This window comes from Panthera uncia (assembly GCF_023721935.1).
Source record: "Panthera uncia isolate 11264 chromosome B2 unlocalized genomic scaffold, Puncia_PCG_1.0 HiC_scaffold_24, whole genome shotgun sequence".
Lineage (NCBI taxonomy): Eukaryota > Metazoa > Chordata > Mammalia > Carnivora > Felidae > Panthera > Panthera uncia.
Genome location: NW_026057580.1, coordinates 1,051,683 through 1,064,436, shown reverse-complemented (window position 1 = coordinate 1,064,436; position 12,754 = coordinate 1,051,683). Strand labels below are relative to the sequence as shown.

At 47.3% G+C, this 12,754-nt stretch overlaps 1 protein-coding gene across 4 annotated transcripts in view; it reads right to left on the bottom strand.

The window, feature by feature from the left end:
- CCND3 (cyclin D3) overlaps window positions 1–12,754 on the bottom strand; it is a 98,436-nt gene that overhangs the window by 5,993 nt on the left and 79,689 nt on the right. The window contains exon 1 of one of the 4 annotated variants that reach the window (XM_049653276.1): window positions 858–11,429. The exons of the other annotated variants lie outside the window; for them this stretch is intronic. Within the exon in view, the coding sequence (XP_049509233.1) occupies window positions 858–1,055 (198 nt within the window). The 5' untranslated portion in view covers window positions 1,056–11,429. Of the gene's footprint in view, window positions 1–857; window positions 11,430–12,754 lie in introns of those variants that run through there. 4 annotated transcript variants of the gene reach the window in all.

Sequence of the window (12,754 nt, the reverse complement as noted above, 5' to 3'; positions counted from 1 at the left end):
GAGGGCGCACAGTCACTTCTAGGGCAGGGGCATGGGGAACGCAGCAGCACTAAAGGGGGGGGGCGTTGAAGGGAAGTGGATGAGGGGCAAAAAAATGGGGGGGGGTAACCTTCTGAGACAAGGACTAATACGCAGGATGCGCCTTCCCTAAGGTGACGCCCCCCACTTCCTCCGCGTAGCCTGCCTCCTTCCCCCTCCCCTGGGGGGTGGGGGTACGCCAGAGGCTCCCTTCCTCAAGGATTCCAAACTGAGACTGCCCTCCCCCATAGCAAGAAGGGGGTTGGGGGACGGAAGAGGTAGCTACGGTGGGCAGAGAACTGGGACCTTACCCCCATTACCACCACCCACTGCACACACCCAAAGGGAAGGGAGGAGACTCCAGCCGCTGCCTCCCGCACTTTTCATTTCCCTGACTGCCGGAACAGCGCGCGCGCCACCCCCACCGTCTTCCCCGCCAGAACCCCGCGACAGACACAGGAACCGGCTCTGGGGCGGGGGCGGCCGAGCCCAGGGTTTTCCAGGCGCGCTCTCCCGAGCAATCCGAGCGGGGGAGGGAAGCAGGAGACGCTGAGAGAAGCCGGAGGGGAGAGGGTGGCCCCGGTCCCGCTTTCCTGGCCCGAAGGAAGGGTTAGGGAGGGTGCCAAACGACCGGCAGTCAGAGTTAGGGCTGGGGAAGGGAAAGGGACACCACGGAGGCAGTCGGCTGGCTGGGGTGCCCGAGTGAGAGACCAGGCCCCGGGGATCTGAGCCACCGAAGCATCTTGCTGATTGTTGTTGGGACCAGGATGTCCCCACAGGGCGGCCCGGAGATGTCCGGACCCGGGCGGCGGGGGAGGGGAGACCCTTCCGGGAGATACCTCCAGCATCCAGTACGCCAGCATCTTCCGCATGTGCGGCTTGATCTCCCTCTGCACACACTGGAAGTAGGAGGCGCGGGGCACGTAGCGCTCCTCCAGGCGGAGCAAGCTCTGCAGGACACGCTGGTCCCCCAGCAGTCGCGGGTCCGGCCCGGCCCGGGGCGCGTGCCGGGTGCCCTCGCAGCACAGCAGCTCCATACTCGGGCAGCGCACGGGCGGGCGGGAGCTGGGGCTCGCGAGCCAGAACGCAGGCGGCGGTCGGGACTGCGCGGGGCGCGGGTCTGGTGCTGGCGCTGGCACTGCACGGCCGAGCCCCAGCCCGCCCGCGCCGGCGCGCGCGCCGCTTCCCTGACAGGCGCCCCGCCCCTCGCGACGATGTAGCAACCGTGGAATGCGAGCGTCTCAACGCGCAAGGGGCGGGGCCGCCGGAGCCCCAGACGGAAAGGGCTGGCTGGCCGCCCCCTCCCCCCGGGCGGCCGCATTGGTCCGCGGGGCGCGGGCCGGCCGGCTTCCGGGCGCTCCCGGCCCTTCTGACCACCCGCTGGAGAGAAGCTCCTTGGAGGTGGGCCTCTTCCCCTCCGACGAGCCCTCCCCTTTTGCTTCTCAGACGCTAGCCTCCCGGGAAAGAACTTTTTTCCAAAGGTTATTCATTCATTCGACAAACCCTACTGCACCCGCTGATTGCTCTGGGCAATATGAATGATAATCGACTGGGCACTTCGTAGTGCACAACGACCTAAGCACTTAACGTGTAGCAACTTATTAACTCCTCCCGAAAACTCTCAGGTGTTAAACTGATTTCGCAGATGAGGAAACTGAAGCACAGCGCGGGTAACAATCATAGTTAGCCTGTGGCAGAGCCAGGACCTGGAAGCTGAAGTCTGGCTCCAGAATCTGTGCTCTACACCACTGCTACTTAAACTGCGATTCCCCAGACCAACAAAAAACGGCACTCCCCGAGAGCTGGTTAGAAGTGGCCCACCGAGACCAGCCGGATCAAAATCTGCATTTCAACAAGATCCCTGGTGATCCCCGTGCACATTAAAGTATGAGAAGGGCCGGTCTAAATCTGCGTATTACACAAATACAACCGGGCGGAAAGGCCAAGGATTCAAGGCCTCACCTTGTCATTCAGTTGGCTGTGTGGCCTTGGACAAGCCCCGAAGTAGGCCTTAGTTTCTGTTTGAGGAAAACGTGGGCGGAGAAACTAGATCCTCTGAGAAGGAGTTTCTAGCTCAGACTCTATAAACCTACTTCCCAAACTTTGGGTTACTTTGCAGTTTCCCCAAAGCTGGATTCTACATGACCAAGAGGCAGACCACAGGCCTCTAGTAAGGCTTCAAATGGGAGGAGGCCTTGGCGATCCCTGCCTCTCCTGGGGCCCTCCCGAGGAAGGAGCCACAGAAGTGACTTGTTAAGAGACAGGACACTGTTACAGCAAGTTCTACGCTAAACATTCTCTCAGTGAGTTGTTCCGTTTTATAGAATACGTTTTACCGTCATTTTCATATCATGGAAATGTTCATTTACATTCTAGAAAACTTTGACAATATGGATAAGACACACAAAAAAGGAAATAACAGCTACCTACAATTTCTCCAGAGAGAACCCCTTAAAATGTCAATGTTTATTTTTTCTACAATTGTTCTGTGAATGAACACATATTTTTAGGAATAAGATCATTGTAAGCTGTTTTGTAAGCTGGCTTTTCACCCCACTAAAAAGAATACTGTTAGGACTTTTCCATGTCATTAAATAGTCTATGTATTTTTTCTTAATTTTTAAAAATTTTATTTATTTTAGAGAGAAAGGGAGCATGCAAGCGGGGGAGAGAGGCAGAGAGAGAGAGAGAGAGACAGACAGACAGACAGAGAGAGAGAGAATCTCAAACAGGCTCCAGGCTCAGTGTGGAGCCCTTCTCAAGGCTCAATCCCACAACCCTGTGATCATGACCTGGGCCAAAATCAAGAATAGGGCACTCAATGACTGAGCCACCCAGGAGCCCCTAAATAGTGTATACATTTTTAATGGCTACGTAGTATGCCACTGGTGAATGTATCATAATGCATTTTACCAAAGCTGAATTATTGGAAATCTAACGTGTTTCTAGTTCTTCCCTATTAAAAACAATACAGTAAAATGCTTTTGTGGTAGTATCTTTGTGCATACTCATGATTGTTTCTAGAAGTGAATTAATTTCTAGAAGTGGAATTTCTCAATGTAAGGTTATGAAACATTCCAAGGCTTTTGATACAGTTCTTATTACCAAATTTTCCTGCTAAAAGGCTGAGCCAATCTAATGAACAAACATTAGAAAACTTGAAGAAAAAACGAACACTACCAGCTGGAGAGATGAAAATGGCATATTAACAATTACATATAATTTTAATTCAAGAACCCTTGTTGTATCAACATGTATCTGTGCCATGTGCCTTGTGTGATCTTGTAAGTCCTTTACTCCTGTCTTCAAAAACACAAACATGCAGTTTCTTCAGCTACTTATTCATTGCAATGCACTCTTTCATTAAAGAGAACAATACATTTAAAATTAAAAAGATTAGGTATGAAGTTATGGAAGGAACAAAGATGTTGAAGTGTAAGAAGCTTTTAGGGTGCAGGAGAACTAAAAACTTATAGCTTTTGAAATAAGTACAGAACCAGAAACTAGATCTGTCCTGAAGGAAGGTGTTTCTTTACTTTTAGAATTACTGAGTAGGACTATTGAGATAAGAAAACTGTACCTTTGATAAGACAGCAAATCACCATTATTTTTTATCTTAAAATTTTTTCCAGTTTTATTGAGATACAATCGACATATATATCAGTTATATTAATTTAAGGTATACAACCTAGGGATTTGATATATGTAAATGTTGCAAAATGACTACCACAATAAATTTAGTTAACATCTGTCTCCTCACATAGTTACATTTTTTCCTTCCGATGAGAACTTTTAAGATCTGCTCTCTTAGCAACTTGCAAATACACAATATTGTTAACTATAGTCACCATGTTGTGCATTACATCTCCAGAACTCATCTACCTTATAATTAAAAGTCTGGACCTTTTGATCACCTTTTGCCACTTCCCTCAGCCCCCCAAACCTCCCCACTCCCTGCCTCTGACAACCAACAATCTGTTCTCTGTGTCTGAATTTGGTTTTCTTAGATTCCACATACAAATGAGATCATATAAAAAAAAAAAATGAGGTCATATAGTACTTATCTTTCTTTGTCTGTCTTATTTCATTTAATGTAATGCCCTCAAGGTCTGTCAATGTTGTTGTAAATGGCAGGATTTTTTTTTATGGCTGAATGATCTTTCATTATATATATTATACACACACACACACACACACACACACACACACATACACATACATATGCCACATGTTCTTTATGGAGAAAAACTGGAAAGATAAAAAGCGGAATATCAGTAAGAATATTGACTATTATTAGACATTTACATTTCTTATGTAAATTACCTATTTATATCCTTTGCCCATTCTTTTATAGGAATTGTTTTTATTGATTTATAAGTGCTCGTTACATTGAAAGGACACCCCTTTTCATATTTTTTCTTTATCATATATTTTGCAAAATTTTTTTTGGTTCATCATTTGCCTTTTATTTTTGGTTCATGGTAGATTTCTTTTTTCTGTTTCTTTGTTGTACAAATAGGTTTTTATTTTATATAGCCTTATCTATTGATATTTTCTATAATGACTTATGCCTTTGAATCATGCTTTGCCCATCTTAATATTATAGAAGCATTACAAGAAAGCATAGGAAATATTTATAGGTGAATTTTTTTTTTTTTTTTTTTATCACCCAGGGAACTTGTTGAAAATGCAGTTTTCTGGGCCTGGCCTCAGGGCTTTTCATTCTTCAAGTCTGTAATGAGGCCCCCAAAATCTGCATTTCCAAGAGTACATACTATAAAGTTGGGTTGTTGGTTTTTTTTGTTTGTTTGTTTTATTTGAGAGAGAGAGACCCCGCAGGTGCACAAGCCTGCAAGCAGGGGAGGAGCAGGGGAGGGGGGAGAATCCCAAGCCGACTCCAAGCTGTCAGCACAGAGCCTGCAACACACAGCCCAACACGGGACTCAACCTCAGGAACCACTGAGATCATGACCTGAGGTGAAATCAAGAGTCGCACACTTAACCCACTGAGCCACCCAGGTGCTCCAGGTTTTTTATAATGTGTAAATTGTTACCTACATTTATTCATGATATCTTATTAAGTGGGGCTGTTGCCTTACTTTTCCCAAATTATCACCCAAATGTCCATGACACTGATTTAACAATCAGTTCTTTCTTTATCACTCACTTCTCTGCTCTAAGCACCCCTTGGCCTGGTCCTTGCACTTCACAGTATGCCTTATTTGGGACATTCAGGGTCAAAAAACTTGACTGGGAATTGGCCCTCAGAATTCCTTCACCTTTTATCTAAGGAAATTCACCTGGTCTTTACCCCAATATCAAGCACAAAAGTGCTTAAGAAAAACACCAAAAGCTCATTTAGTCTGAAATAACCATGGTCCTTCTAAGAGAACTTGTCTTCAACTACAGCGAGAGGTATGTAAGTTAGCACAGAAAATTCCAGTTAGACAATATGAGAAAGGAAACAATCTTCTTCTATGCAGACCTCTACAAACACGACCGGACCTCTCACTGCCCTCCTTATCTCTTCAATCCCCCTTCTACCACTGGTCAGCCCATTTATGCTCTCTGCTCCATTTATTTAGTCATCCTTTCAGCCCCAACTAGGGTCCACCCTCTCCCAAGAAACCTTCCTAGAACAATCCAACTACAGGAACCAATCCTCTGGCCTCCAAGCTTCTGTGGATCCAACTGTACATGCCCTAAAACTAAACATTTGGCTGGCTGGTTCTGGATCTGCTCTCTGTCCCTCTCCAGAGTGTAGCTCCCAGAAAGGGAAAGAGAATCCATATGTATTGAGAGCCAACAATGTGGCAGGCACCGAGCAGGGTGTTTATCATCCACCATCTCACCCTCTAAGAATTGTTTTGGGGATGGGAAAACTGACGTACCAATGGAATTAAATAACGTACTGAAGGTCCGCTTAGCTCCCCCCAAACCATACACTTTTTAACTGTATGCTGCCTCTTCTTAAGGAGGGGACTGTGTCCTTTATGTGTGTCTCTTCTACGAGACCCAGCACTGGGCTGTGACCACCAGCAATAATATCAGTCTTTGGGGCACCTGGGTGGCTCAGTCAGTTAAGTGTCTGACTTTGGCTCAGGTCATGATCTCACAGTTCGTGAGTTCGAGCCCCAGGTCCGGCTCTGGGCTGACAGCTCAGAGCCTGGAGCCGGCTTCGGATTCTGAGTCTCCCTCTCTCTCTGCCCCTCTCCCACTCACACTCTGTCTCTCAAAAATAAATAAACATTAAAATAATAATATCAGTCCTTTATGGAGAGCTCACTGTGTCCTGGGTACCTGGGTACAATACCTGCAGGGACAATACCTGGGTACCCAATAGGTATTCAATGTTCCCCATCAACGTTATGAGAAGTATATGATTATTTCCCCCCATTTTACATAAAAGGAAACTAATACTCAGGGCAGCTAAATAATTTGCCCAAGTTCACACAGGACGTCAGTGGCAGGAGCAGGATTCAACCCAGGCAGTCTGCAGAGTCCCTGCTCTTCACTGATTCCTTCTTCTGCCTCTCGTGCTAGTCCGAGAGGGTGTGTTGATTTACGAGTTGTTGATTTACTGAGGAAGAGGCACACAGAGACTGCCCGTCCAGGAAGGTAAGGGTGTGAACTTGTACCCTGGGAAAGGGAGCTCCTGGCGAGCAGGGCATTTTGAGGGATACCTCGGCCTCGCCCCTGGCCGGGACTGCCATGCCCAGAGCTGAGTCATCCTGAACCTCCAGGGCCCAGGAGCCAGTCAGTGACGAGCCGGCTGTCCTCTAAAGGGGCAGGTGAGCACTAGATCAGAGCGGTTCCTGGAATGTTGGCTGATCTGCCTGGGCACTTCAACAACCACCTCTACCTCAAAGGAATAGGGGCTCCCCTTGTTTTTTGTAAGGAAAAAAAAAAAAAAAAACACGACATAGCAATGACCAGGGCCAATATGGGAGGAGTTTCTGCCCAGGTGCACTCAATCAGAAAAAGTTACTCAATGAAACGCCAGTTAGAGGAGGGGTGGGAATGGAATGTCACAGGCCAGATGAAAAGCCCCAAGAAGGAAGCATTACAATGCTCTCTTCCTCCTCTTCTTCTCCCACTCCTCCTCCCCTTTGTCACTGAAATGTCCCCATCTGGGAACTGAGGGGGTGAACAAAGTGATGGGTGAGGCCCAGCTCCCCCCCACCCCCCACCAACCCGGCCTGTCTCTGGTCTCCAGGCTGGGGCTCGGTTACCTTCAGACCCATTCAGAGGACAGGTAGAGGCAAGGCAGGCTTGGGGGAGGGGAAGGCTCTGGAGTCAGGCTGCTGGAGTTCAAAGCCTCATGACTCTGAGGGAGTTACTGGAACCGCTCTTTTTCTGTTTCCTCTTTTGTCTGATGAGGATAATGCTCTTATGGCATGGTGAGATTCTGAGGACGAAACATCTCACACTGCCTGGCACACAGCGAGCCCTCAAAAGCAGTAGTTTCTGTTGTCGTTGTTTTGGCCTCTCTCCAGGAGCACCCTTTCCGCTATGGACATGCACCCAGAACCCCTCAGAGAAAAGCAAAAGTCTGAGCGGCAGAAGCCCTCCTCCTTCCCGGTATGGAAGCTGTAGCAAACGTCTATGACCCAGCTCGTGATGTGAAGTGTATGGCCAGGAGCGGGTGGTAAATACTGCAGGGCCCGGCCTGGGGCCACGCTGCTCGGCACTCCCTCTATACCACCTATCCGTGCCTCAGTTTCCTTTTCTGAAAATGAGGATAATAGTAGCACCTCCCCTACAGAGCAGCTGTGAGGCTGAAAACAGGCTCTTATGTGTAAAACACATAGAACACTGCCTGACATATGGTGAGCCATTAAAAAAGTTAATTGGGACTGTGGCACTTAAAGACACAAACTTCTTTTTTTTTTTTTTTTAATTTTTTTTTAACGTTTATTTATTTTTGAGACAGAGAGAGACAGAGCATGAATGAGGGAGGGTCAGAGAGAGGGAGACACAGAATCCGAAACAGGCTCCAGGCTCCGAGCGGTCAGCACAGAGCCCGACACGGGGCTCGAACTCACGGATGGTGAGATCATGACCTGAGCCGAAGTCGGCCGCTTAACCGACTGAGCCACCCAGGTGCCCCAAAGGCACAAACTTCTTTACCCATATGGACTATTTATGATAATAAATGTAATACAACGCACGTGGAGGCAGCTAGAAAATAAAACATGCCAGGGATTTCTATAGCAGTGGTGAAGATCTGGCAATTTCTTTGCCTCAGAAAGGGTGAAGAAGACAGTGTTCCAGTCAATGAAACAATCTAGTATACTAAACACGGTCTCAGGGGCCAGGGAGGGGAAAAAATAAAAAAATAAGATAAGGGCACCTGGTGGTTCAGTCGGTTAAGCGTCTGACTTTGGCTCAGGTGTCATGATCCCACACTCCTGAATTCAAGACCTGTGTCAGGTTCACTGACAGCTCCTAGCCTGAAGCCTGCTTGGGATTCTGTCTCTCTCTCTCTCTCTCTCTCTCTCTCTCCCAAAAATAAATAAGCATTTAAAAATAAATAAATAACAAAAAAATAAATAAAATAAAATAAAATAAAATAAAATAAAATAAAATAAAATAAAATTTGAGACCTAATTACAAACATCATGACTCCTCATCCCTAAATATTTCAGCCTGGATCTCCTAAGAACGCAACAGTCTTCCACATGACCACACTAACACTATACCATAAACAATCTATATACAAAGTTTACACTAAATTTGTATATACTAACACAATACCATAAACAATACCATAGTGTAAATACCATTTACACTAACACAATACCATAAACAATCTATATACAAAGTTCCCCAGTTGTTCTTACTAATATTCTTTTGTAGCGTTTTTCCTTCTCAACCCAAGATCCCATGAAGGATCATGTTCGCATTGTTACCCTAAATCTTTTTTTTTTTTTTTTTTTCTTTGAGACAGAGAGCACAAGCAGGGGAGGGGCAGAGAGAGAAAGGGACAGAGAGGCAGGCCCTGTGCTGACAGCAGACAGCCTGATGCGGAGCCCGAACTCACAAACCATAAGATCATGACCTGAGCTGAAGTCAGACGCTTAACCGACTGAGCCACTCAGGTGCACAGGTTACCCTAACTTTTCGATCTCTTTTACTCTAGAACAGTCTCTGACACTTTTTTTTTTTAATGTTTACTTTTTTATTTTGAGGGAGAGTGCAAGCAGGAGAGAAGCAGAGAGAGAGAGAGAGAGAGAGAGAGAGAGAGAGAGAGAGAGAATCCCAAGTAGGCTCCACACTGTCAGAGCAATCTCACGACCCACGAGATCGCGACCCGAGCTGAAGCCAAGAGTCTGACACTTAACCAACTGAGCCACCCAGGTGCCCCACCAAACTGAACATAATTTTGTTTTTCCTTAAAGGATTCAGGAGACACTTCAGGGTACATACAGTATTTCAGGTCACAATTTTGAGCACCTGATGTACAATATTTCAAATTGGTAATCTTCAGAAGTATTTGTCCATTCCTCAGTAAAAACTGAGCATATCCTTCCTACGTAGAATAATTTATAAATAATGCCCATACCTACTACTCTAATATATCATGCACATTATAGAACATACTAAGACATTTTAGGGGCACGTGGGTGGCTCAGTCCTTTAAGCAAATGACTTCAGCTCAGGTCATGATCTCATGTTTCATGAGTTCAAGCCTCACGTTGGGCTCTGTGCTAACAGCAGCCTGGAGCCTGCTTCTGTTTCCCTCTCTCTGCCCCTCTCCTGCTTGTGCTCTGTCTCTGTCTCTCTCTCTCTCAAAAATAAACATTGAAAAAAAGAAGAGGGGCACCTGGGTGGCTCAGTCAGTTAAGTGTCCAACTTCGGCTCAGGTCATGATCTCACGGTCCGTGAGTTCAAGCCCTGTGTCGGGCTCTGTGCTGACAACTCAGAGCCTGGAGCCTGCTTCGGATTCTGTGTCTCCCTCTTTCTCTGACCCTCCCCGGTTCATGCTCTGTCTCAAAAATAAATAAAAACGTTAAAAAAAATTTTTTAAACCCAAAAAACAAAAAAAACACACAAAATCTCAACACAGCACTTGCGGGCATCATTACCAATCAGAGAAATCAGAGCTGGCATGTGAGGTGACCTGTTCTCTGTTTCTGTTTCACATCGGAGGCTGCCTTCTTGGCTACTCCACAGGGATGTCCAACAGGCACCTTTAAATTCAACTTCTCCAAAACTGAGATCCTAATCTTCCCCCACCAAAAATGCTCCTCCCACAGGCTTCCCCCTATCAGCAAATGGCAACTCCATTCTTCCAAAACAAGGGCCAAAATACTTGGTGTCACCCCTGACGCCTCTCTTTCAAATCCCACATCCGTCCATCAGCAGAACACAGACGCGCTTTCAAAGCATCTCTAGAACCACCCTCTTCTCTTCTCCTCTGCTACCTCTCTGGTCCAAATTCAATTCTTCCTTGTCCTTATTGGTCCCCCACATCCATCCCATCACCTATTTCTGGTTGATTCTATGCCCCCAATACAACTCCAATCCCTCCCTTTTTTCTGTTTCCACTGCCACCACTCTGGCACTGTTGCATCAGCTGGATTACTGTGGCATAGCCTCCCAACGGGGGTCCCTAATCCACCCTTACCCCCCACCCCCCACTGCCCTCATCTAGACACACTGATGCCCTAGTGGCTCCCATTTCACTCCTGGTGACTGCCAAAGCCCTCATGGTGCCCTGAAGATCCTACGTGATCTGCTCCCACCCCATTTCCCACCATTCTCTCATGCACTCGGCTATTTTTTTTTTAATGTTTCTTTATTTTTGAGAGAGACAGAGCGAGAGAGAGAGAGAGAGAGAGAGAGAGCACGAGCATAGGAGGGGAAGAGAGGGAGACACAGAATCCGAAGCAGGCTCCAGGCTCTCAGCTGTCAGCACAGAGCCCGACGCGGGGCTTGAACTCACAAACCATGAGATCGCGACCTGAGCCAAAGTCAGAGGCTTAACCAACTGAGCCACCCAGGCACCCCACACTCAGCTATTTCTGGAACAGACACGACATGTGTCACTAACGTCCTAGATCTGTTTCTGGTTTGTCCACTCCCTCACCACCCCACCAAAACAGAATGGCACCTGATCCATAGTAGGTGTCCAAAAAAAAAAACAAAAAACCCCAAAACCAAAAAACAGACAAATCCTTCTTTGAATAAATGAATGAAACAAACTGGATGTAAGAAAAATGCCAACTGGGGCGCCTGGGTGGCTCAGTCGGTTAGGAGTCCGACTTCGGCTCAGGTCACGATCTCGCGGTCCGTGAGTTCGAGCCCCGCGTCAGGCTCTGGGCTGATGGCTCAGAGCCTGGAGCCTGCTTCTGATTCTGTGTCTCCCTCTCTCTCTGCCCCTCCCCCGTTCATGCTCTGTCTCTCTCTGTCTCAAAAATAAAAAAAAATAAAAAAAAATTAAGAAAAATGCCAACATAAGCCTCACAATAAATGCCAACCTGTTCCAGGTAAAGGAGCTGGTGCGGAGGGGTGGGGCTGGGCACAGGGGCGGCACCTGTCGCACCCAAAGCTGGGAGGTAACTAGCTGCTCAGCTCCAGCCTTCGGCCACGCAGTGGTAATGAGTCCTGCTGCACATGCCCTTTGTTTTCAAGGCACACATCATGCTCTAGGGATTGGATCTGAGGGGCGGAGGCAGTTTGCAATCTCTAGTGCATAAATTGCTTGTGAAAAGAAAGCTCAGGTACTAGCCTGAACCTGTTTAGTCTCTCCTTATCATAAAATGAGAACACAGGCTATATATGTACATATTTGCTTTTTCTCCCTCCTTCTGGCTGTCTGGGATTCTGCATAAATGAAGCTCTCCTGTTCTATTACTCTTGCTGAGGTTCCTGTTCAACAGCGAGGGGTAAGACGAGCATGGGGACCTCAAGTGTGGAAGAGTCACCTACAGCAAAACACCTGGCAATGAGAGACCTGTCCTTGGGCTCTCAGCTAGAAAGCAAAGAGGCCAGCATGCTTCATTCGAGGCACCAAATAGTCCTAGCATTGGTTTAGCATCATGATTACGTAAGTGAGCTCTAGAGTTAGGAGGATGCCTGGCTCTGCCGTTTGCCAGCTGTGTGATCTTGGGCAGGCTACTTAACTTCTCTGTGCTAGGCTTCTCATCTGCAAACTGGAGACAGTCATAACGCTTACCTCATAGGGTGGTGGCAAAAATCAATGTGGACAAAATATCTACCACAGTGCCAGGATCATAGTTAGTGCTCGGTGGTGCAATAGCTGTGATCATTAACAATCCACATTTAACAAATGCCTTCCCAGGGTGCCTGGCTGGTGCAGGTGGTGAGCATGTAACTCTAGATCTCAGGGGCATGAGTTCAAGCTCCACATTGGGCATGGAGCCTACTTGAAAAAAAAAAAAAAAAAAGCCTTCCCTGCCCCAGGCCTCAGGAAGGCTTTAAGATGTCCTAGAATATGCTGGACATGAGTCATAGATGAGAAGCTTCCATTTGAAGAGTTTCCAATTTAAGCAGATAGCTATGAGGATCCTGCATCATGGAGAAATCCTGAGATGTCATTCAGACAGAAGACTTTTTACCTGGGTATTTGCAACACCCACCAGGGGCAGGTAGGGTGCTTTAAGTGATGGGAAGGGTGGGCTGCACTGGGGGTGGTGGCTGTTGGTGGTGCCAGTCACCTGAGTAACACGAGACGGCCTGTGGTGGGAGAGGCAGGGCTGGAGGAGCTCAG